The sequence below is a fragment of the Aythya fuligula genome, chromosome 5 (genome assembly GCF_009819795.1).
Source record: "Aythya fuligula isolate bAytFul2 chromosome 5, bAytFul2.pri, whole genome shotgun sequence".
In the NCBI taxonomy this organism is placed as follows: Eukaryota; Metazoa; Chordata; class Aves; order Anseriformes; family Anatidae; genus Aythya; species Aythya fuligula.
In genome coordinates, this window is record NC_045563.1 from 15087507 (window position 1) to 15114170 (window position 26664).

General features: G+C 40.7%; 1 protein-coding gene across 4 annotated transcripts in view; it reads left to right on the forward strand.

The window, feature by feature from the left end:
• The window catches only part of SYNE3 (spectrin repeat containing nuclear envelope family member 3), a 52871-nt gene that overhangs the window by 6667 nt on the left and 19540 nt on the right, over positions 1–26664 (forward strand). For 2 of the 4 annotated variants that reach the window (XM_032189233.1, XM_032189236.1), the window contains exons 1-8: positions 1711–1764; positions 13724–13881; positions 16577–16749; positions 17206–17515; positions 21554–21715; positions 22553–22897; positions 24130–24266; positions 26340–26487. In XM_032189233.1, the coding sequence (XP_032045124.1) occupies positions 1734–1764; positions 13724–13881; positions 16577–16749; positions 17206–17515; positions 21554–21715; positions 22553–22897; positions 24130–24266; positions 26340–26487 (1464 nt within the window). In that variant the 5' untranslated portion in view covers positions 1711–1733. Of the gene's footprint in view, positions 1–1710; positions 1765–13565; positions 13582–13723; positions 13882–16576; positions 16750–17205; positions 17516–21553; positions 21716–22552; positions 22898–24129; positions 24267–26339; positions 26488–26664 lie in introns of those variants that run through there. The other 2 variants (XM_032189234.1, XM_032189235.1) reach the window with 2 other exon arrangements.

Below are 26664 nucleotides of genomic sequence, written 5' to 3' on the forward strand. Positions count from 1 at the left end.
ATTTACACAGTGGGAAATTGTACCAGAAAGAAGTCAACAACCCGACACCTGCCTGTGCCACCCCACCAGGACCTCCGAGCCCTTAGGACAACCTGAATATTCGGTGTAGGTGTTATTTTTCTGAAAAGTCCTTTCACAGCATCTCCAAAACAGATTCCTTGGGGACTATCAACTGCATGAAGAGTCCTTTTATCCCAACGTTACCGTAATTCAGAATTAAAATATGGTTAAAAAGAGGCCATTCCCACATGACAGAAATTTTCATTCCCATATGTCCCCGTGCTACTTTCCATTTGTTACTGAGAGACAAGCTTCCACTTCTGGCCAGCCTAACTAATTAATGGCCATTTGATTTTCACTGGAGCACTTCCCTGCTTTTTCTCACATTCTTGTTCTCATGTGTAATCATTCCTAAAATCATGTCATGACCACCCCTGAGATTCCTCCTTAAAACTCATGTTTATGGAAATTTGACAGCATTTAAGCTGCTGCTGCTCTGCCTGTGACTGTTCACACCAACTAATGCTGCCTTGTTGCTCCAGTGCCTTCCTCCTCTGTCTGTACCCAAGCTCTGCCTCTTCAGCTTTGGTCGTAACCTCTGTGAGTCGGGGATCCCACAGTTGTTCTATGTGTGCTGCCTACAGCTAGGACCTCAGCCCCTGTAGAATAGTAGGAACATATGCCACAGTCATGTTGGTCTTCTTAGAAGAAAATCTTTCACACTGCTTCTCCTTTCCCTTACTCAGGGGTTTCATAGGTTTGTCAGGTCTCTAACGACACTTGGTAGTTTGTAATCCTTGTAACCCAATGGTTGGTGGTCTTGGTACATCACTGACTGTTCCAAGATGCAAAGTCTTGGTGTGCAGTGAGTATCATGTATGGACTGTCACTTTATCAGTGGGACAGTGCAGGCCTTTGACTCCATGGGTTACGCTACATTTGCAAAAATCTTCTCCTTGCAGTGTGTACAGACTGTCAGGTAATCTAAAGTCTTCCAACTTTTTTTTTTCTTTTTTATAATATGATATGAGTAAATTCATGACCTAAGATGGAGACATCTCGCTACAGAAGGTGCCATTCAAATGCTTTTTCCTAACACAACAAAACCCATAGTTGGTCTGAGGGGTGGGAAAGACTCTTCCACCCCTTGCTAAACTGAAAATAGCATCCTTCAGATGGGAAGGAAGGGAATGGTAAGTTAGCTGCTGTAGGAACATTTGGTGTGTTTTTCTGAAGCTGCAGATTCCTTTCAAAACATGTTATGTTTTGATCTAACTTACTGAAAGTTTTATAGGGAGTGCTGCATTTCTGACTGTTAGTTTAATCCATTCATTGCTGCCTCCGGGTTGTGGCTATTTGTAGTCACCAGGGTAGCTGCTGGGCTCTTTTGCTTTCTAGGTTAGCCATCTGAAGAGAAGGCTTCTTACTATGTTTTAGAAGCTACTGTGTACAGCTAATGCTAGCCATATATATGCTTTGTTTCCTCAGAACTAGTAGTGTTTTTGTAGTTGCTTTGCTTGTTTGTTTAACATGACTATGGCAAATGCACACTGACTATGGAATTTATTGCAGGAGAGAGAAAATAGGGAAGAAGCTTGCAAAGAGGTTCATTTGTAGGCATTTTACATTCTGCCTTTCAAACAGCAACATATCCTAAAATGAAACTGATTTGACTTTCAGATATGTGGACCTGCCTGTGGTTCTGGCTACATTGTGGTCACCATTGCAGATGGATGTGGCTTAGCTTGGACCCCTGGTCCTCAGGTAATCCTCTGTATTAGCAACTCCACAGGCTGAGCCTGATGGACAGTTTCTATCTCACTGTTATTCTTCTACTTAGATTTTCGTTCCAACTTTTTTGCTGTCTTCAGCTTTTCCCCATGCTATGTGTGAAGTGACTGATTCTGCCCACAGAAATGGATGGAGAGGGTCATAATTGTAGCTAACTTGTAATTTGGAAGTAGAATTTGGACCAACTTTTTTTCTTGCATTTCATTTTCACCAATTTTCTCCACCCTTCATCTTTATGTTTCTTGTACTCTCAGGAATGCCGATCAGCGTAGTACAAATTTGGATGCACAGCAACTGTACAACTAGAGATTTGTTGGCCACGTGCACTCATTTAGGATTTACACTAGCTTGAGTGTAAGCAAGATCTGTTTTGGCATTGTCGTATATTAACTAGATTGACACTACTAGGATGGTTAAACAGCAGTGGGCTTTAATTCATATGATATCTAACAGCAGGAATACCCCGATGAATCATAATCAATTGAGGGAAAATGCTGCTTAATATTTTCCAACAGTTTGGAAGAATCAGGAATGGAGAATTCATCATGTGCTCCAGCACAAGAGATGATGGTTAATGCATACAAAATGTACTCAGTTTAGCCAAATTTTGCCTGCAGCAGGATTGCCTGAAAATGTCATCTGACCTCTTCTTTACATTGCACGGTTGTAACTGAGAGCAGAATCCAGATTAGTGTGTCAGTCTGTGAAGGGACTGGGGAGCTGAGAGGAAAAAAGAAGTGGAAGATAAAGTTATAATTATGTAAGAGGTTGAGCTAATGATTTCTAAAAAATCTTGGCGCTGACCCGTACCTGTCTGCACTTTTGCTTCTTGCTGCTTTGTTTTTTTGTTTTCATGCCAAGTATTCTGGACTCATTCCTGTTCAGCAAACATTTGTCAGGCATAATAATTTCAAGCATTAATCCTCCAGAATTAACCAGCTTATTAGTTGATGACCTGAACTCCTGATAGTTTTGGGGATTATTGCTATGTAAATATTACCTTTGAAACAGTGGCAGCATACCGTGATGGTTTTCTTTTGTTTTCTCCCTTTATTTTATTTTATTTTATTTTATTTTATTTTATTTTATTTTATTTTATTTTATTTTATTTTATTTTATTTTATTTTATTTTATTTTATTTTATTTTATTTTATTTTATTTTATTTATTTATTTTTTTTTTTTTCTGGACTGTTTTATCTCTACATTTTCATCCCCTCTTTCACTCCTACCATGCGGCAGAAGGCAGAGAGGAAATCCTGCGCTGTCTCTGACATGAGTGAGGAGGAAGCCGCTGGTTTCTCTTTGCACCAGCCCCGCTGGTGTTGCCAGCCATGCTGAACTTCTCACTGAATGCCCAGCAGCAGACAGGCTGAGCTTGAGGTGCTGCAAACTTGCAGAGGAATGCTGGGGAAATCTCCGCAGACTTTTACGCATCATTTTTGCAGAACTTATGGGATTTTGGTAAGGTTTTTGTAGGATTTGTTACTTTTATTTCATAAGGAAGTGTGACTGCTGAGCCCATGCTGCCTATGTGTTTCTCTTTTGATTCCTAGTAACTTCTTGAACTTCTTCTTTCCATTAAATTTGCCAGAGAGATAGAAGCATCAAAGTTACTAAGTGCCTTGACATTTCATGGAAGTGGATTGTAATGAAAAGGAGATAGAAATACTCTGCTAGGGGAGGGCAATGATCGAGCACTTGGGCAACACCCGCATGGTTGCCCGTGACTCACGCAGCCCAGCCCATTTGTGCACTTGTCTCCAGGGAAAGCCCAGGCTTCATCTTTTGCTGGGTGGAAGTGCCCTAGGGCGGTGGCCGAGAGGACAAGAGCACTATGTGATGAACTTCAACCAGATAAACAGCTTTGTGAGTGCCTGAATATGATATTCTAAGACCAGGATGAGGAATTCCTTCGTGTAGGGCAGGGACCTACCACAGGGCCAGGGGCTAGAGATAAGGGGAAGCCAGTGGAGCTAATAGAGAATATCTGCTAGGACTGTTGCTGACATGCAGGATGTGTTATCGGGTTTTACAACCTCAAAATGTTCACCAGCATTGGCACTGCTGGGATGCCTTACCTGAAGTTTGGGAACTAAAGACCACAGTATTTGGCATGTTGAAACATGGCCTGGGTGTATGCGATAAATTAAAAAGTGATTAAAGAAATTCAATGTTATGTTTTAAGTAGGAGGTATAATTCCCAGCTTGCAGGGTCACTTGTGTTATGTTCATTGAGCCCTTTGTGCAAACCTTCTGATAGCTGTGAGTCTGCTGGGCTGCAGCTTAGCTGTGGTCCCATTGCAGATGTGTGCATTTTCCTCAGGGAAGGTGATAACTTGCTCCCCATGTTTCCTGAAACAACCTTTAGTAATGCTCTGCTGCACCATGAACTATGCATTCAAAGGGCAAACAGTGTGTGTGTGTGAGGAGAGAATTAAATAACAAGGAACATATTTAAAATATAGCATCTTTAAAAGATGGCCTTGGAGATTGCTGAGGAAAGATTCACTCTTTTAGATCCAAGTTAAGTTTGTGTCATGATGTATATTACTCCTTGTAGAAGAATTATAAATTACTTGGGTTATAAAAATGTGTATCTTTAATCTTTTCCTGATTTTAAGTGTTTGAGAATCATCAGTGCTCTGACACATCACTCAGGAAGCGTGTGTGTGTCAAATGTGCCAGCGTGTGCGTGTACATCCTCTGCTGATGTGACCACTTGCTGTGAACGTGTATCTGCATTAGATGTCTGGTGGCTGACAGCCACAGATGTGTCCCATTGTATTTAGGGTGGGATTTTCAAAGTTGCCACAAGGATGTAGGCCCTGAGCTCCCAGTGGAGTCTAAATAGAGCTGAGCTGCCTAATCTTTTCAGATGTTCATAAGGGGATTAAAAAAAAAAAAAAAAAAAAAGGCCTTGATTTCTTTTAATATTACATTTGTAAAAGGTGATTAAATTTGGGTGATGTAAGAGTGAGAATAATAAGCACTGGCTTTACCCTGACTGCTCAGCAAGGTAATTACCTGTGATCGCAGCTTTACATAAGCTCAGGTCCTTCTCACCAGAGGTAGACTGCTGACCAACACAGCTTTCTGCTGAGCGCTGCTGCCACTTTACACTTAGTTTGGTTTTTAATTAACCTCAGTAGGAGGAGGTTGAAATCCCCTTTAGGTTTATAAATATAGGACTTCAGTCCTATAGGCTAACAAGACTGCTAAAACAGCAGCGCTGCTTCATCTAGGAGGCATGCTTCCTCCTGGTTGTGAAACCCTGGTTTCCACGTGTGCTGTCGAGGTGCTGGTCTCCTCACAGCAACAAAAGCTCCAGCAGCTTCTAGGAGTGGTCTCTGCAGCTGAAAGCAGAGATGCGTTCTTGGTCTGTAACCCACAGTGCCTGGCGAATGCGTGCAGTGGGAGGGTGACGAAGACATGGAAACTGCAAGAGTTCAGGCAAAAATGAGTCACAGGAAAACAGCCTGTTTTATTCAATTCCCAAAATGTTCTGAACCACTCCGAATTAATTTAGAGCCACAGATCTGCAGTGGTCTACTTTGTTTCTGAGTAACAAGCTTGGGGATAAGTTTGCTGGCAGTTCTGACAGTGTATTGTTTGGAACAGAGGCAGGCCTTGTTTGCCCCAGAGCTGGGGTTTGTCTGAACACAAACCAGTGTCTTTTTGCAGTATAAAGCCTGGCATTATCAGCTTAGTGCAAATGTTACTTCAAATTATGTCCAAAATGCTGGCAGGCTGGGTCTAACTTTACTTACCCTGATGTGTTTCTTTGACAGCATTTCAATGGTTTAGCTCCTGCCTGCAGTGACCATTTTTCTCTTTCTTTATATAAACAGCACTTCTTGTGTGGTAAAATTAAAATAGGAAGTTTTTTCCATTGTCATTTACTTTGATCCTATGGAAATCACACATTTATTTTAATCATCAACTTCAGTATTTAAAAGTAGGATTGTCCTAATTACTTTTGTCTACTTTTTATTATTATTATTCCAGTGAATCTCACATTTCCTGTGTTTATATCTCATTATGGTGATAATGATTTCATAGCATCATAGAATATCCCGAGTTGGAAGGGACCTATATGGATCATCAAGTCCAACTCCTGAAAATAATCAAACTCTATTTGAAAAATAGATCAGAGAAATTTTATGTTTTGGGGAGTTAGCCTTTCAGCTGTTCTTCTGAAGTGGATTATGGATATTATGCCCATAGAGTTATATTTGTTTACTATTTACAAATAACTTTATTTCTAACAAATATTGCTACTAAATACTTGACATACAGGGTTTATTAGTTTTAAGGTCTTATGCCTAGTGCTCTCGGTTTAGACACAATTGATCACTCAGAAGCAGAGGTATCTGACAGATGGTTGAATAAGGTATAACATGTTTGAGGGGTGAAATTCTAGGCACAAAACCCCTAGAGCCAAATGTGGAAACAGTTATGCGAAAGAGGGAAGGAGGCAGAAAAGGGTGTAGACTCTGAGACAGGTCGACAGTTCCTAGCCCTGAGCACCTACATCATGACTGTAGGCCTCTTCAGGACACAGGATTCCTGCAGAAGGAAGTCATCCATCTCTGGCATGGATCCTTGCCTGGAAGTGCCCCTCTCACCCTGGCTTCCCAAGGAATTGCAGGGCTGACGCTCCTAGCTCAGGGTGTCCCATAAAACAGCCTGAGGTTCAGTGCCATGACTCTCTTGTGGTGTGAGCACCGTTTCGGAGCCCCAGCATGTTGCAGACCCTTGCTGAGGCTGCCTGCCCCAGCAAGGCCAGAGGATCTCTGAGGATCTCTGCCTTCAGGGGAAAGCTGAGTCAAACCACGAACTACAGTTGAAGTACACACTGATGCCCTGCTTTCATTGCTGATCCCCTTCTAACATGTTGTCTGTAATCTCTTTCAGACAGAGGTGCTATCCTTCTAACTGTGGGGTGTTTCTGGCCACTGCAGGATGCTGTGAAAGCATGCTGGTTGTACTTAACCCAGGCTTGAGGACCCACTTGGGTCCTGACGGTGGAAATGACCCTTGGGAGTTTCTGTGTGACATGAGCAACCGCTAGCCAGCTGAAGATGACAATTTCTCAGTAGGGTTCTGATGGGGAACCAAAACTTAGCAGTGTAGCTGGGGTATGAAGAGTCTCAAGGAAGAATTACTTGGGAATAGCCTACAGAGCAAATTTAATTTACAGTTTATTTGGCAAATGGTAAAGAATAGCCATAGCTTTGAGAAAACTACATTGTCTGTACACGATATATGACCAGTGAAAGAGGAACAATTTATCAGGTATATTTTTCACTCTGAATTGTTCACCAACCTCTAGCCAAGATCCAGACATCGCAGAGGTTTATTAGTCAGTATATCAGTGCTGTGACTGGCACCTGGTATTTCGGGATCGTGTGGACTGTAGAAGACAAATGGAAAATAATTAAAAACATAAATTCCAGCCTCCAGAGACCATGAGACTAATGCTGTTGGCTTGTAGTGCTTTTTCTTTGGCTGACTGATGGTAAAACTCTTCAGGAGCTGAGCAAAGCTTAAACTGAGCCTATTCCAACAGCTGGGTTGGGGTTCACAAGATGGAGATTAGTCACAGAGCAGCAGATGCACTCTGTTGGCAATTTCAGAAGCAGATACCCTTTATCCGAAGAATCTCTGATGAAGTTTTAGAGTAGAGGTGTTTAACTTGTGATTTCCCAGACTAAAGAGTCTGTGAAACATGACCAGGAAAAGCAAGCCTGTTGCCATTAGGTCTGAAGTCACTAAACAGAGATCTACTTCTTTGTAGATGAACTTCTAGGGGTATGTATGAGAAAAGCTTGAAGCCACTCTCTTCAGTGTTTATACCACTGGCCTAGTATCTGAAATACTATTTTCATTGTTGTCTGGTTAAGGATTTCCTTATTGCCTATAGGCAAGAAACCTTTGAACCTGAGGTGTAACATAAAGGGCATGAAGTACTGACTGAACAACTGGTTGGTTAAATACCTCAGTAATGTGGGGCTAGATCAAAATCTAAAATGGACAGATACCTCATAAAGATACTCTCTCTCTCTCCGTGGTGATAAGAATAAACTCTAGACCAGGACTAAATGCTGTATCTTTCTAATGAAGCTGTGTCATGGAAGACCAGCCTGTCTTCTAGACTGACCTGGGAATACAGAAATGCATGGGTATGGAGTGTAGGGAGAGGACAAAGAGTCGCAGTTGAGTCATCACTTATGACATCTATTTCATCCCATATGACTTGAAGATTGAAATAATAAAATTAAAAGAGCCCTGGTCAGATCTATTGGAGATCATTCTTGCAGATGCCCTTAGTGGACAAGGAAAGCACCAGATGTGGAAGGATAGCCCCAGCACCTAGGTCTGCCTGACTTGTACATGATGATTCCATTCAAAAATAGAACTAGTTTAAAATTTTTATCCATTTTTTTTTTTTAGGAAATAACTTCTTAGATCTGGGAATCTATACTTTCCAGAAGAGCTGTGTAAAGCAAAAATACATCCCATTTGCACTGGCTCTCACCAAAGTCTGAAATTGATCTTCTAAACAAATGGTTGAAAAGAAATAGGCTTTTTCAGAGTTAGCGTGGTTCACAACATGTCTGACAAACAGGTTTTTTTTTCCTCTCCTTTTTTTTTTTTTTTAAATTTTTAATCAAATAGAAAATTTTCTGGTGTGATCATGTTGAAGCTGAATTCCATGCATTAGCCTTAGGATTCCTATGGAAAAGAAATGATTGTGATATGCTTGAACACTGCATGCATTCATGATGTTTGCATTCCTTGGTTGAAGGGGATACTTGTAACTTGCGTATGTTTTTGTTTATTCAAAAAAATAATAATCCTTATTTATTCTCTAGCTCTTTAATTAGGGCAAACAATTGCTGGCTGTCATAAACATTCGCGGCAAATAACACTGGAAAAGGCTGTGTTGGAAGATGGCCAAGGTGATAGGATTAATGTTTAGAGCCTCTAAAAGATTATGCTGGAAATAACAACACCTTTTATTTACAACCTGGAGGGCATCTGCAACTACTCAGGCAGGTTAATTCTGCTGCGCGTGGGTGTGCCTCTCCTGGCAAGGCATCTGCTACCAGTGTCCTGCTTCTAAACAGCACCTCCCGGAGCAGACCACCAGTAATTCAGCTCTGGGAAGGCCAGCCAGAGCTCCCAGCTCTGCGCCTTCTCAGAGCTCCTTTTACAATATCCAGAGAACCTGAAGAGTTATTAAATTATCCCAGGATCCAAACAATTCCCAGAACAGCAATTGCTTCCCTACTCATGCGTTTGTATAAAATTTAACATACTCCACGTGGGGTTTTTCCAAATCTTTTTCACGTACAATCCCGAAACCAAATGGAAAGGGTTATGATAAGTTTGAAGTATTTCAAAAATTGGGAAACGGTCTCCCTAATGGTGAGTGATTTGAATTTCCTGCAGCATTCTTGTTTGTTTCTTTTATTTTTGTAAGAACTGGGTTCTGGAAACTAGTCTTAAAAAAAAAAAAAAAAAAAAAAAAAAAAAGCTTCATGACTTGGCAGAGAGAAAAAAGTACGCTATGAAACATTGCAAAATAGTAGGATAATACCACCAAAAAGGCAGTGCTCTTGCAAAATAACAGCTCTTGGTGGTGAATTACAATCTCATGGTACCCTAGTGAGAGTGATTAGATGCACTAGAAAGACTGCTGAAGTAAAAGCACTTAAGGAGGAAATGTTCAGAGGAATTTGGCCCCACAAGTGGATCATGCAGAGGACACTTTGTTCCTTTCAGTGGTTCAGGTCTGTTGTGGAGACCCAGGCATCTCCAAGTACCTGAGGCTCAAGGACCTACAAATGCCGAGGAGTTGGCTAATTAATTTGTCCTCCCCAAGACAGCTCGAGGATTGTGTTTGTTGCAAGGCTGCCTCCATATCTCTCATCATCAGCTGAGCCTAACACAGGCAGGCCACAGCTCAGGAGCTGAGCAGATTGGCGACTTGCTTTTGCTTTGGGATATTTGGGCTGAGGCATTGTGCCTTCTGCAGCACCAAAACACGTGTGCCTGTCTGGGCACTGCCAAGCTGTGCTTTGGGGCCATGGAGGGAGATTAGAGAAAATAGGAAGCCTGTTGTTGTGGGAGAGGTTGGGCTTAAGGACTCTGGAGCTGATCTGTGTCTTACATTTTCCTGTTCCTGAAGCACAAACATGCTTTATGTAACGTCTGCAGGAGCTGTTGTCAGGCAGTTATGCTCAGCACCTGGAAACATGCTTCTTCCCTACTTCTACTAAGTGACTGCATTATTGCATTTGGAGAAATAAAACTGGGTTTTGCTCAGTGTCTCATTATCTATACCAGAATTTCTTATGCTTAGTTATTACCCTCACTTAGTAGCATATGTATAGAGACACTAAATGCTTGTTGCAGTATAAATATGCCTTCCACAGTATGAATTAATACAGTGATTCAAGTGGCATTAAAATGAAATGCTGTTTTGAGCCACTACATGCATTTGTAAAAGACTGTGATAAAAATAATCCTGTACAAATTGCTCAGGGGATTGCACCTGTGCTGAAGCGGAGGCTTTCCTTGGCACAGCGGGTCCAGGTGCCTGTGCCCTGGGCCAGGAGCTGTTGTGCTGTGGTGCAGGGAGCCCCAGTGGCCTGCTGCTGCTGCAGGCTGGTCTGCGAGTGCTGGCTTTGCACCACTGCTTCAGGAGCTGCTATGTCTGCTTTGTAGTATTTGCACTGACCTGTATTTCATCTGCAGAACTGCTCGATCAGTTAGTCATAATGATGCAGAAGAAATGGATTTCTATATTTTTGATACATTATATCCAGTAATCATCCAACTTTAGGACTACTTGCAAAATTAAATAATTAAAATTTAAAAAAATACAGGCATTGCCAGATTTCAGGTAGCTGTTCTTCCTTCCAAGTCAGAAAATATACTTTCTCTGTAGAAACTCATCCATGCCTTTAATGCCTGTGAAGGCTTCCAAGAGAGAAGTCCCCAGGACACTGCAGCCGATTGATTCAGCTGGGCTCAGACTGCCCAGTGCGGAGGAAGCAGGAGGGCACAATCTCCACAGGCATTCCCCAAACCTGTCCCTTATTGCAGCTTATAACCACCATGAAATCTGCCTGCAGACTGGGTGAAAGTTCATGCTAAATTTAATTGTCTTTACAGTGCTGTATTATATGAATTAGTTGGTAAAAATCAGTAAATGATGTTATGCAGGCAGCTGGAGTAACTGGAGTAGCTGGAGTGCTTCTCTTCCTTTGCACACTGGTAATCTTAATATGGAAATAACATTTTCCATGGCTTCCTGTTGGCTACGTACAAGGAATGTCTGCGTGTGGGATGGGGGTCTGTGTCTCTGGGTTTTGGCCAGAAAATCCTTGCTTTCAGAGGACAGCAGCCCGAGGGGAGAGTGGGAGTAGGGTTTTCTTCATGTAAGATGACAGTAGGTTTTCCAGCACTTCTTAAGCCTATTTGGTTGCTCTGTGCTTTGTGTAAGGAGTGGGACTAGAATAACAAAATGGTCTCTATGGGCTAGTCCCTGACTGGAGTCCTGAAGCCAATTTTAAATATGATATGGATGTTACCAGGAATAGATCCTCTCCTAGGGAATGAATGTCAGTCCTCATCAGAGCCTCTCCAGCAAATACACCGGGAGTTTTCATTTCACAACCTGTTCTACCTGGAATCAGCACCGCTTGTACTCCAGCATTCAGACACCATTTGCCCAGAAACGTATGTATTTAACAAAGTGTTAGGGCACGGTTCCCTGTGTGGCTACTGGATATAATGGGAAATGTTAATGTGCAAGTGAGTTGACCAGTCAGCTGCAGAGACGTGTGCTCTTGTCTGTGAGTTAGACAGCTGGGAAACAGCAGCTCTGGATCGGGCATTGGAGAAAGGCACAGCAATCTAGCAAGCCTCTGAAAATAACATTACTCCATGAACCTGCTTCATCCTTTAGGACTCTTGTGACGTATGATGATGATTTTAGCTTTAATTATATATCCTATCATATGGTTTATTTGAGAGAGGGAGTAGGTGCCCCATACCACACCACCCTCACTAAATCCAGTACATCCTGTTCTATTCTTTAATCTTTTCAACGTGAGGTCACTTTTTTTTGTTGTTGTTTGTTTGTTGTTTGTTTTTGTTTGTTTGTTTGTTTTAAATTGCCTTCTAGCTGTGAGAGTTAGAGCTTTGGATTTTGCCTTGTCTGCCATCTCCCCTTCCAAGAAGAATTCCCTCCTTCATGTCAGTGCAGCTCCCCTTGTCTGCACCATCCTCTGTTTCAGCAAACCCAAGAGTAGGGTAGCAGGTAGGGCACCTGCCCTGATCCATAGGCACAGTTCTCTTTCTCTCTACTGTGACCTGTTGAGCATAAAGCCTACTGAAGGCTGTGGAGCAACAATTTGGATTGTTTCTGTTGCCAGACCTCAGCGTTGTATTCACAAATGGCTCATTTCCCCGACTCTAGCATGGAACAAAATACATTGGGAGCTACAGGGGAAGACATCTAATATGGTGTGAGTCCTTTTACATCACAGGCAAGAACATCAGCAGGATGGTGAGAAGCTTTCTGCAAGTGGACAAGAATTGGACGGCTCTCCCCTGTGTAAAGATGAAACTGCTAAGAGTTAAAATGGTTACAGAACTCCCTTTGTCCAGCTTCATCCAGAGCCATACTCTGCAGCTCACGCTGAGCAGTTTCTTCCACATGAATCATCTCATGGAAATGGAAGGGGCTGCTCTGGCACTGAATCCCGTGCAGCAAGCTTGATTCAATAATTAACCCTCATGATTTGTGCTGAGAAAATATTTCAGTGTTGAAAAACAAAGAGGAAGAACATTTTAATTTACAAGAAACATTGAACGCTTGGCTGGCAGTAGCTGTAGGATGCAATCCAAAACCATTTATTGTCTATTGTTATCTTTCTGTTCACTTCAGTAGAGCTGACTTTCGGGGGCTTCATTATGATTCGTGCTTATTAGTCAAGTTTTAGTACGGCAGTGCCTAAGGGCTAGCCGAGGATGGCTCTCCCTTGTTGCACAGGCACAAGGTAAGCCATCTGGGCAGCAGAGAGCTTGCAGGCTGAACAGATAAGACACGAGAATGCATCAACAGAGCCAGCAACCTCTGCATCTCGTTGCTGTTTGGGAACAGGAACAAGGGAGGGAGGGGAAAATGAGAAGCTCGGTGCAGCACACGAGAGCCTGTTACAGAATAGGAGAGGTGGCAAAAAGTTCATGAGTGCTGAGATTCCCAGGTGATGGCTTGTTAGTGGTTTGGCTTTGCAGGTGCTCACTCATTCCCCCTGTATGGATCTTTCCCAGACACTGAGCATGCATTCAGATAACCTCTCTGTGGTCTCAGCAGAACAAGTTAACTGATGCTGATTTCATCTATGTGTCTGATGCTGATTTCACCAGCTTTAGAAGATTTATATGCATACAAGTTAAGCATGTGCCAAGTGCTGTGCTAGTCTGGTGTCTGTCGGCTGCACCATACATGAACTAGGAAGGGTGTCAGGAGAGTTTTGTACTGACTAGGCTCTGCGAAGAGACACAGTGGTTGTGATTTCTGTAGCCAGTCTGGAATATACCACAAATACCAGATTCATCTCATTTGAAAGCTTTGAATTAAATCTGTTTACTGTAATGGAGCCTCCCACAACTCCCTGCCTTCTTTTTGTTTCCTGGTAGATTTTCATTTGGGGAAGTTGCAGTGCAAATGTCGTCTTTGTGCTCTCCTGAATCACGATACTGCTACATGGGTGAATTTTTTGTATTATTATTAAAAAGGAAAGCCACATGATCATTAGCTTTTTTCTTTTGTTTCCTTAGGTTCCCTTGAATGCAATGCTGTTTGGATTTTAACCTAAAAACTTATAACTTTCCTACTTCTTATCCTTTCAGTTTCTTCGAATGCAATGACTCAGCAGCTACAGGATGAATTTGACAGTAGCGTGGAGAATGCAGAAGCTTGGATGAAGGCCATCCAAGAGAGACTGAGGATCAATGACAACACCAAGGGACCTCGATCTGCCCTAGAAGCCAGACTAAGAGAGACAGAGGTAAGGGAAGAGTGATATAATGGGTCAGAGGTGCTATCAATTGCAGTTATTGCTGCTAGCTCTGGAGTTTTCTGTTAAGAAACTCTCAGCTACCCACAGCTGCTGTAATATTGTTCCTGTGTGGATGGGCTTCTAATTTTCCATCTGCAGAATGTTTACAGACATTGTAGAAAAAGAGGAGAGCAATCTGTTATCACAGGCTTCTGAGCTTTTCAGATTATTTTGGAAGATGAGCGGGAGGTTTGGCAGGTTAAAATGTCTGCACACTTCTGTGAGCATGCTCAGACCTGAGTGGCCGCTTGCAAAAGTTGGGTATCATACAAGAGAATTTGATTATATTATTGTTCCATGTCCTCCAGGACTGGTAAAGAAAGATTGCAAGTGTCCTAGCAATGGCTGTTCTAGAGTAATCTACTTGTCCTTTTCCATAAGACCTGGTAATAAGAGGCTTTACAGCTCCTCTTCATAATCCGTCTAATGAAAAGGCAAATGTTTTCATTTTTTCTGTTCTGACTTAATCTCTTATATAACTCCCTCACAGAGATCCCATTGCAGATTGTGCCTGTTCTCTTACTGTGATTTCACATTCATTAAGTTCAGTTTCATTAGATGTTATCTTGCTCTTATAATCTCAAAAAATGAAACACTCCTGTTTGTCCCATCAATAGCATTCATGATTAGAGGGAGTGGTGGTATTTCTATGATTAACACTGAAACTATTTTTGTACTTACCTTCAATTCTAACTAGTCTATTCTTTAAATCAATCAGCCATATCCTTTCCATCGTTATTTACCCAACAGTATTTGGTTTTGTATCTACTAATGTTTGGACAGCATCTTCTGAAGTTTAACAGCTCTAAGGAAACCTAGCAGGCATACGTGGAGAGCGAGGTACCTTATACCATAGCATAGCAATGTCTTTTTTCCTAACTGTGGCTCACTGAAGGCTGGATCTTGCCTCTGGACTAATTTAGAGACTCTGCATGGAGTGATGGATGATGGCTAGATTTACATGTCAGTCATGAGAATCTGAAGTATTTCCTCATGGGCTATGGATTTATTTCTGCCCTTAAATAATTTCCATTCTTTCCTTTTGTCTGGGAAACTGATATATGCAGTCTCTAGAAATATGCAGGAAGCACAAGAACTTGAGTAAGGAGAGTGGTAGTTTGGCAAAGGGGGTGTAATCATGGCAGAGACATAAGGTTTAGAGGTTTTTGGTGATTTAATATGGCTGAACTGAAGCCTGTTGACTTCTGTGGGATTTGGAGCAGTTTTGCAACATGACCAAAATCAGGTTAGAAGAGTTTGTTAATTCAGACTTCAGAACTGCATCATTCTAAAGACAAACAAGTGTCTATTTTCTCTTTGTGTGTACATTATCCACCTCCTGCTCTCTCATCCTGCCTTACTGATGGGCTTGGCTTGCCTGTCTCCTCACTATGTGCTCACTGCTTCACGTATTGGCTGATTTTAAATCCTGTCATCATTTTTCAGTTCCTTTTTTGCATCTGGCTTGCTTTTTTTTTTTTTCATGCTTCCTTCCTGTGGTTTACCTTCTGTTAATTTATTAATGAAAATGTCAGCCAACGATAGCAATCATTTAAACATATTTGAAAAATGCCTGTACAGCCACTGCTTTCTCTCTGGCTGTTGTTTGCTTTCACTTCAAGCGCTGGAAAAATGTCAGGCTTTTAACACAGCTTTCCTTTAAATTTTTCCTGTTGGGTGAGAGATGTGGCTTTTATTTTCTTTTCCTACCCTATCCTTCGACCTTCTTTCTTGGATTATTTTAATCACATAGTTGGTCAAAACACCTGCTTGTAAGTAACATGCAGATATGCTTTGTTCATGCCAGAAGACCAGTCTTTTCCCAGAATGTGAGGCTGGAAGTTCAAAGGCCTGTGATTTGGTCTCACCTTTGCAATAACTGACTTGGTTTATTTTTTTTTCCTTTGAACAAATCCCGTGGGCCTTATCTTTCCAAAAGTAGTTGCTAAGTTTGAACCTCTCCATGTTTTCAAAACAGAAACCTTTTCCCTCAAGCTTGAAAGCCTGCTGTGTGTTAGGAGTCTGTGGAAGAACAGCAGGAAAAACCAATCCAATGGTATCACAGGATTGGCTAAAATAACACTAAAAGCTGGCATCCAAGTTTAGACATAGTTATTCTGCAATACTGTACAAAGTTGTGCTGATTTTCTGTGTTCAGGTAAAGAAAGAGAGTTTGCCTCAGATTAGATGGCTTAACTTTCAGTTCTTGGCTTTCTGATTTGTTCAAGATACACTTTTTCAGCAATTCATAACTTAGCAATTTAGGGTCAAAGCAAAATTTGGTAGCAGACGGGAAATTCTATTAGTTAGCTTCTCTTGGTTTATTTTCGGAGCCAACCTTTATTTGCATTAGGAGGCCTTTCAAATACACTTCATGATTTCTTACAGTACAGCTTAGAATGGAGATGTGGAGATTGCTTCTTTTTAGCTAACAAAATGTTTTTCAATTCCTACATGGTTTTCAATTCAATTAAGTCCTTTAGGATGTTTAAGAAAAAACAAATCTGAAGAAAATTTCTTAATTTCCACTCAGGAAAAGCTTTGCAGCAGGGACTATATGATTGCTAGAAAAAGCAAAAGTTAAATTTCATCAGTTATGCTTTCTTTCTTTTCAAACTTTCAGTCTCATTTGTTTTTCCCACAGAAAATATGTGCTCTGGAACCAGAAGGCAGCTTGAAAATTGACTTGATTCTTGTGAAGGCAGATGCTGCTCTTCGTAGCATCAGTGAGGATAAGAAGCGTGAAGTATTATCTAAACTGAGACACATTAAAGCCTTGTGGGAAGAGACAGCCATATACATCACTCATTGTCACAGGTAAGACGAGTGTACTCTGCACAAGGCTGCTTTTTGGGTTGAAGCAAGTTATTTCATCCAGTGCTTTTGTAAAGTGACTGTGTCTCTGTCTTCTGCCTGGATTGCAGGTAGCAGTCGCTGCTAACTACAGTTGCTGCTAATCCATTAGCATTTGGGGGTTTGGAGGGCAGTAGTGGCGATAGAGTTGGTGGAAACTCAGCTCACTCTCCCTTCATAGCCAGCCCATCTCATGGACTTCAGCAATGAATTTTGTTGGCATAGATACCTTCCTTTTACAGGATATTTCTTCCACAGATTAGGAAGGACCTGGGAAGTAAATTGTGACCTTCTGAAATCAGAGCATCTTAAAGGACAAGGCTCTCAGCATTTTTTTCTTTGAATGCCTTTTGAGCTTGCCAGTTTCCACTGGTCCCACTATGATTTCATTTAACTCATCTCTCTTGTTCTTCCCAACAGCCGCATTGAATGGGTCTGGCTGCACTGGAGTGAGTACCTGAAAGCCCAGGATGAGTTTTATGCATGGATTCACAACATGAGGGTGACCTTGGAGCCTGACATTGAGTTGCAGCTTGGCTTAAAGGAGAAGCAGTGGCAGCTGAGCCATGCTCAGGTTCTGCTGAATGATGTCTTAAATCAGTCAGTTTTGCTGGAAAGACTGCTAGAAGAAGCTGCTTCCTTGTTCAACAGGATAGGTGACCCCAGCGTTGATGAGGATGTTCAGAAGAAAATGAGGGTGGAATATGAAGGAATCAAGGAAGAAGCCCAGGTACACCGATTAACAACGGGAGGTGTTCAGATTTCATCAATATGCAGTATCGTTTACTATCTGTGTTTCTTGGCTGATGGGCTTACCTGGTAGGACTGCAAAAAGAAGCAGAGCTGAGGATCCCTTTTCTTTCAGTCAGTGGGCTAGCTGTAACATTTATGATTTTTGTATAGCCAGGTACAAAGCATCCATTCACAGGGCCAGGGAATATCACAAGCTTGCACACTAATTGGTGGTTGTTAAATTAATTTCAGATCCAGAGCTGTGCTCTCCACCTGTAGCACTGGGAAGCACTGGGATGGAGTCAGCTGCAGCCCGACACTGAACTCAGCTGGCCAGTCCCAGTACGAGTTCCATTAAACATAGATATTAATTTGTGCTTGATGCTAATCTTCCAGCTTAACCAGTTATTAGGCTGGTATAAGATGTTGTAGTTATCTTTCGGTGCCAGTGATTTCCTTTGACCCTGTTCCTGGGTAAAGAAACTAGGATAAAGACAGGATTGGAGCATGTGGCATGGCTAAGGGGTAGAAACTTGCAAGTGGGCAGAAAAGTTCAGTTGCTTACTAACTTGTATTAATAGAAACACCCAAAAGAATATTTGAAATATATATAAACTCATATAGGATATAGAGCTTCTTAAAATCTAATTTGTGCCTCATAGTAGCTTCCAACAAACCCACAGGCTTGATTTAAGTGATGCAAATACAAATAATTTCCATCTCATTTGCTCTATCTGGCCCCGACATAATGTTGCCTTCTATTTGTTCCCACATCACAACTCAGAGCTGTAGCAATGTATGCTATCCGTCCCTAGGTGCTGTTGTAACAAAGGTTAGTTTCGGATCACACTGGAAGAACAACACTGGGGTGCTCATACCATTTGCTCTGCTTGCTCTATAGATACTGTCTTCTGTTAAAAAAAAAAAAAAAAAAAAAAAAAAAAAAAAAAAAAAACAGAAAGAAAAAAAAAAACAGCTGGCAGCTTTCATGAACATGATATTCTTTTTTTTTTTAATATATAATAAAAATGTTAAAACTGCTGCTAATAAGTCTCTCTAGAAAACAGAATATTAAGAAATTTTGTATCTGCAGCTGCTGCAGAGAGGCTGTAAAACCACTAGCAGAATTGCAAGTCAATGTTGATTATTTATTTGTAAAGGTATGTCTCTTCATAATGAGGCAACTGGTTTTATGAATAAGACAGTTTCTTGGAATTCAGATGTCCTCTATCTAGATTACCATTTAAAATTCTCATTCAGTCCCTTTTAACCAACATTTGTGTTTAGTTTGGAAGCAGGAGACAGTCATTAGACATTTTAATAAGGCCGCTCTTTCAAACAAGTGATTTGAGTACTCAGAACCTGAATGTGACCTTTCTAGTCTGGTTTTACACAGTTTAATTTCTCTGACTGACTTGGAAGTATGCTGGTGTAAATTAGATCAGGAAGTGTCTCATAGTAGATAAAATATGTTTTTATGTCTCCAGCCAGAAAAAGCTTTTCTTTGGCATTGGTTACAAATACCACATTTCACAGAAAGATGGGGTGAGAAAATCCAGCTAAGAAATCCCTTTCAGGAGGTATGAAATAAAGAAGGGGGTTGGGAAGACTTGGATTTTGCAGCTGAGGTAAATGCAGAGTTCATTAGGTAATGCCAAGATTGCAGACATGTTGGAAAGCAGAAAAATAGTTAAGGAAGCCCTGCCACCTCTCCCACCAGGAGAGAGGAATGAATGAAAGAGACACAGGAGTTGTAAGGGGATTGCTCCAGCCCCTCACATGATGAGAGTCCAGGCTAAATGTGAATTGCAGACGCCAGCTGAATGCCTGAGCTGCCTACCACAGGAGGAATCCTGCTTTCTGTAGATTACACTTGTGTTGAGGAGCATTTTTAGATCCCGTGCAGTTGTCCAGCCCTATCGAGTACAAGCTCTTGGACAGAGATTATTAAACAGTTTAGTGGTTTTCTTGTGACATTGCTTTGCTTCTCTGGTATGCGTAAACTTTTTTTTTTTCTCCTCATAGTGCTAACGTGCCCTTATTTCCAAATTTTAGAAATTTTTCTTTTAATTACATCAATAGAGTTATTTTTAGATGTGGCAGCCATTCCCTAAATGCTTTCCCTTGCCTGATAAAATATCAATATGCAGATGTAGATGGTTGTGGGATTTAGCATAAATTGTGACTGAAGATGATAAGAAAATGTAGTTAGTCAAATATATCAAATATGCCTCAGCACACCGATTTTTATCCATGTTGTCTCTGTTAACTCAAGCCTAGATATTTATAATGCCAGCTCCCCTGTACCTCATAGCTACTAAGACTGAATGCAGCTGGAGAGGCTACAGGAGCTTTCTGTACTTGATCTGGGAGAGGGATTTAGAGCAGGAACTTCCTTTATATGCTCCAAATTGCCTTCCGAAAGAGGTTTGTTTGCCTTTGCTGATTGTAAGGGGACCTTAGGGGAGAGTGTTTCCTATGCCTCCGTTCAGCCTCTGTGAGTACCCAGGGCTGAGCGGATCCTGCCCAGACACGTTTCTTCCCCTTGCAGCCCATGGTGGACCCATTCTTTTCCTGCCAGGCTCTCATTCTTTCCAGGGCCAAATCCTTGCTGAATATACCTCCTCATGTTAACCATGTGCATGTGGAGATGGAGTTTAACACTGCCCTACTTCCCAAACAGCTAATCTAACAGAAGCAAGTGATGTCATTTTTCCCATCATTTTTCCCATCCTTTCCCTGCCTAATGTCTTGGTGGGGGAAATTCAGACAGTTTTTTGTCAGCCTTTTGCTTGACAGCTAGCACAGTGTATCCACGTATGTGTCATCTCTTCCTTATGGACGAGCTGTTTTCAGACTGTGCATTCCTTTGTTTTGACTGAATAGCCTGTGCCAGGGTGGGTCATTTCTACTTCCTTTTTAACCCTCTATATGTTAAAAACAGGCCTTTGAATTTAATAATAGCTCTGCTTTGATATTCTGGTTCATTCCCTTTCGGACTTCTATCTAAATTAGCCTAATTCCCTGGAAACAATAAACTTGGGCTCATGTGCTTCAGTTTGATGTTTGGATCCAGCACACCATTATAATGAATGCACTCCTCAGGTCCCTAACTCAGGTCAAAGTTTCACCTCCATGCGCATCTGCAGACTTGAGAACCAAGGCAAGGGGACACAGCAAATGGGTGCAGAGTTTTGCTGGATACATCTCGGCCACAGAAGTCTGTAGTAATAATTCTGCTTTTTGGTCTGTTGCCTACACCTGTGCTTGCATTAAATCAGCAGAAATGAGAAGTCAGTGTGGAAAAGAGAGAGCTGTGCTGCCACCTGCAGAGTGGCAGCTTTGTACTGTGCCGTGGGCATAACCTGTCCCAAGGTTAAAGGCAAAGGCCCAGTGGGACCACCATTCCAAATTCCATATTACACAAAATGAAACTCACCCTACTGTTAATGACAGCACAGCCTGTCAAGGGTGCTGCTACAAGCACAACGTATATTCCACAGAGGGCTTTTTTTTTTTTTTTTTTCCCCATAGCGTAACAGAATTGCATTTCATGCCACCTGGTAAAGGGCAAAAAAACATCAATCTGATTTGTAGGAAATAGTACTAGGTTGGATATTAAATTACTGGAACAACAGAACAAGATTGCTTATGATTCATGTATAATATCCTTCAGCAAACACAAAACCTCAGCTAACAAAGAAGGATAGACTAAGCAATGTAATTTTGCCCTGTGAGTGGTGCCAGGCTGGATCAGTGGGGAGCAATTCCCGAAGTGCAGGCCGCTGTAAGATCAGGGATTATTTTCCTACCAGAGAGGAACCTGTAGTTTGTGTCCTTGGGTACAAGCCTGCAGGGCTGAGAGACCCTGCAGGACAGCTGGGACAAGCCTTTATGCACCCTCATGTCCTGCTTTCTGAGATGAACCATGAAGTCCTCTGCAGGCCAAGTGCTACTGGGGCTTGTGGAAAGGGGCTCTTGTTTAAAAGAGCCAGATAAGCACTGTCCTCACAGCTTCTGATGTCTCTTGTTACAGAGCAGAGTGAAACTGCTTGAAAAGATAACCAACGAGCACGAGCGGTACAACGCTAACGTCAACCAGTTTCAATCATGGCTGAATGATGTGACAGAAAGATTAAACTGCTGCACTGGGGAAGCAACTAAGTCTTCAGCAGAGGACAAGCTAAAGGCACTGAAGGTCCTTAAATGAAATAACTCTGACAATGAAGCAGGCCTGTGTGTTCTCCATACCTTTATATGTTTCTCAAACTGCACAAGGATGTATTTAAGACAAGAATTGCACAAACAAAATAAGGTGGTAGTTGTTGTAATGTTGGTGAAGAGTTATTGCAGGTCTGGAAATCGTTAGTATATATGGTTCTCCTGATGGTATCAGGAGTTTCAGGCTGGTTTTTTTTGTTGTTGTTGTTTGTTTGTTTGTTTTGTTTTGTGGTGGTGTTTTTTATTTTGTTTTGTTTTCCTTAAAGCCAGCTCTTCTACAGTTATGTGGTTCTTCGAGCATCTTGTCCTTTTAAACTTTTTAAGTGAAATTATATTCGGTAAATATGTTCCAAATAGAGCCTGAAGGCACACGGGTCTTGAGTGTATAGAGCTGGTGATAAAAATAACAGTTTTGAGAACATTTTTTAATATTTTAGTACTATCTCTTAAACTGTTCAGCTTTAAATCTCATAGATTTGTTTGCCTGCAGTTCCTGTTTTCTCCATCAGGGACCTCAGATGACAAGCGTTTCTGAAAATCGAGCCAATATTTTCAGAATTATGGCAGGTAGTATTACTCTAGTATTACTCAGAAGGCAGTCAGATGACCAGCCCTGGCTCTTCTGGTCACTTAAAAAAAAAAAAAAAAAAAAAAAAAAAAAAAAAAAAGAGAGAGAGAGAATTTTATTCTTGAAATAAGAAGTGATGAATGAAATATGTACAACTAGGAGAGGTGGTCTTGTTTTCCTACCGCTTTTACCTTTTTCCTAGTTTCCAATTCCTACAGATAATGTTTATGTAACTTCTTTCTGCAGGAAATTACCAAAGCCATCAGGAGTGGTGGGAAGAAATGGAAGCACCTTGAAAATCAATGTGCAGAGGTGATTCAGAATACCTCCCCGTTGGGAGCTGAGAGAATGAAGGATGAACTTGAAGAGCTGAAAAAAGCCCTGGAGAAGTTGAAACTGCTGAGCAGTGAGGAGGAGGAAAGATTGCTCAAGATCCAACAGTCAGAAAGTGCCTACAAGTCCCAAGTCAGACAATTAGAAGCAGATATCCAGGAATTCAAAAAAGACCTACAGAAACTAGAAAATGACCTGAATGTTGGGGAAAGGGAAAAGACTGAAGATGAGTTTGTAGCTCAGTGGAGAAAATGCAATGTAAGTTGCTGTCCTTTGAATGCTTAGCAATAGCAGGTATCAAATGTAGTCATAGATTGAATACACAGAGTCACATCCAGCTGCCTGCCCCATTGTTTACAGATTATAAGGACAGAGTAGTAGTATATATGAAACAAACTGACTAAAGTGTGAATACCAGCCATGGAATCAAATACTCTAACCTTTATCTCACTGCACAGTAGGGAGAAGGACTGGAAGATGATTTGGCATTTTGTATTTTGAGTTCATAGGGAAAATATGCAAAAGGAGAACAATACAGAACAAACAACATAATTTGCTCTACTTATAAAGAAGTAGGAAAAATAATGCCTCACTGTATATACAAATATATACATACATTCATATACATACAAATGTGTCCTTATAAGTACACATACCTTGGGGGTTTTTGGAAGGCCATTTTTATGTTATATCCTTCATCTGTGTAAGGTGGGTACGTGTATTACGTGTATTCCCCTACCATCAAACACAACTATTTTTTTAAAGTCCCACATTTGTAATAATCCAGCATTTACAGCAAAATCAGTCTGTTGGAAAAAGGAGTGCAAAAATTTATTTGCACATAAAGTACATAAGAATCTTTACCAGTTGTTTCATCTTAAAAGGTTGGTTTTGCATTTATCATCTCTTTCCAAAATACTTTTCATAGCTATTCATATGTCCAGAACTCAGCAGGACTAGAGGGGGAAAATAATATGTAAAAATTTTTAAAAAAATAATAATAAAAAAATCCACTAAATACAGATTGGTTCGATCCAATTACAGCTACATTTTTTTGTTGGTTTAGTTTCCTTACATCAGCATAGAATTAATGTTCTATATTTATGGATGTTTCAGAAAGATGTGTTCCTGCAAACAGAGGTGGTTAAGATTATTCCAGACATGCATCTTGTTATACAGTGCAATCAGTGAACTGAAACTGGGTCTAGCTGTGATTCACTGTTCAAACAGCAAACCCCACCGATCAGATGCCAGAGGGTAGGCAGTGGGGCAGAGAGGAAGGACAGCAGAGATCACCTACAGGAACAAAACAGTTCCTGAGAATATTTTCTACTTTATCAAATTTCATATTCATTACAGCAAGGAAAAAAGGCATCGGAAAGGGGACTTTTCGTTAGCAACATGAATACTTTGAGAGACAGCCTTAGCACTTCATTTCATGTTCCAGACAGTACGTATGGTGTGACCTGTTTGTTATTTTTGTGATTAAGGCAACAAGAGCAGTTCTGGCTGCAGAAGAATCGAAGATTGAGAGGCTGAAGGCTCAGCTTAAGGATCTGCTACAGTTTTCCCAAGATGTGCAGCCACACACTGAGAGTGTTGTCTCTGCCATACGGGACTATCAAAGGTAGAGAGAAGTCTGACTATGGAGGGGGGGAGCAATCTCTCAGGAATTGAAGGGATTGAGAGGGACCTTGTAAAAAAGAGAGAAGCCATACAATTGTAGGTTATGGGTGGAAAATAAGTTTTTCTTTTTATTTTTTTTTCTTTTTTATTTTTCTTTTTTCTTCTTTTATTTTTTCTTTTTTCTTTTTTCCTAATTAAATCTGCCTCCACATTTCAATAAGCCTGTAATTTTAGCCATTTGCTAGGAGTTGTAGGTTTCTGGAAGTTTTCATGCAGTGATTTTGTGTCATTGATGTCGTGTATGGTTTGAAGAAAATTAGATTGTTGGCAGCTAATTTGATTTTCTTAGTCTTGTATAATAATAATTCATGTGCTTTGCTTGCCTTTCATGACAGCAACTAGAAAATCAGGACAGGAGCTGTAGTAGTTCAGAACAATTATGGCCCTTCCTTTTTGAGTCTGCTGTGATGACTCATCGGCCTTAGCAATTACTTGGCAGAGTTTATTCCCCTTCTGACTGCATGCATGCGTAATTCCTGTTTTTGTCTTGCCTTGGAATGGGTTAAATTTTGAAAGTTTAGCCTCTTCCTAGACTTCAGTGTTTCCGTTTCCAGGCTATCTGGAATCAGGAAGTCAGGAAGTAAAGCAGCTGTAGCGAATTTTGCAACTGCAACTAGAAAAAGGATTTTTTTTTTTTATTTTTATTTTTATTTTTATTTTTATTTTTATTTTTATTTTTATTTTTATTTTTATTTTTATTTTTATTTTTATTTTTATTTTTATTTTTATTTTTTTATTTTTATTTTTATTTTTATTTTTATTTTATTTTTTTTAGGAAAAAGGCCAGTTTTTGTGGTTACATGCTTTTTCTACTGTACACAATATTATTTTCCTCTGTCAAGTGCAGAGTATACTGCCTAGCTGGGAGAGGTTTTTCCCTCCAGCTTTCTTCCAAAGCTTCTTTGCAAATTCTGGCAGCTTCATGCTGAGCTCAGCAGGGCCAGCAGAGGAAACGGCAAGGTAGGTGTAATGTCAGTGCTTTCCTTTTGCGGAGCTTTCAGCTTCTGCAAACTTGTATTTGTTTAGCTTTGTAATGTCCCAGTGACACAAGTAAGATTATTCTTTCTGGCTTTATAGACAGGCAGAATTAATTGTGATTACCTTGGAAGCCTGTTCTTGACTACTTATCCCGTGAATTCTCGCGATACAGTTCCCATGTGCACATGCAGTTTGGGCTGCATTCTGCCATGTTTGATAGGACTCAGCAAACTGTCAGGAAAGCTTAGAAAAACAGGAGGCAGATGCATGGGTGTGTCTCTGCTAGGCCTTGTTACTCAGCTGTATCTTGGATAAGCCTTTGTAAGAGAAGCCTGGATACTAAATAAATGTGTGCTGATTTATATATTATACACACATACACACATATGTATACACATATATATACACACAGAGAGGTAGATAGGTATGTGTATACATATATATATTTATTTGTATTTTTCCAGAATCATATATATAAATGTATATAAATACAAGAGCTTCTGCAAATGTGGTTCTTCAAAATTTTAAAAATCTAGATTTGAAGACAAAAAATGATTACATATTTTCCTTTTGTTATAGGTAAGTTAGGGTGATCATAGTTTTCTTAATACAATTTTTATATGTAAAACTACAGACAACTGTAGTTAAATTCTAGATACCTTTGGCTTGTTCCTCCCAAAAGTCAATGAGACTGCTCTGGTAATATAATCTGGTAAATCATGCTGCTGATATCAGCCAAGAAAGATGACATGCAAGGGGAAATCACTGCTAAAAACACAAAGTAGTTCCTGATACACAGTTGTACAAAAATAAAAATGTGTCTTGGGACATCTAAATGAAGTTTTGTCAGACCTTTCTGACTGACACAACAGCTGTCAGTATGTAACACCAGGCTCAGACAGTAAAAAAGACTGAGGCTTTTGTGTTGGATATGGTTTACACCCAAAGATTGTGTTAATTCATGCTTCAATGAATGGGATATTTGGATTTATATTTCTTTGTAATTTTTCTCACAGCTGTCACTTTATCCTTGCAGTGTTAGAGGGAAGACATCTAAAACGAGTACCGACATAGAAACTCAACTGAGGAAAGTTTTCCAAAATCCCCTGCAAGATTATGAACAGTGGAAGCCATCCGTCCAGATGCTCCTGGAGTCTCCAGAGCCATCGCTGGCTCAGATTGAGGTAGCAAACCTGTTACTAAATTCAGAAACTAATGCTTGGTATGTGTTTGTCCAAGCTATGCCAGCAGCTGCCTGTGTACAGCTGCCAAACAGCAGCAGCTGGAAGGGTCTTTCCTGTATGATATGAAACCCCACAGCATAGAGTTCAGCTCAAGATATTCTGTAGCAGAATATCTTA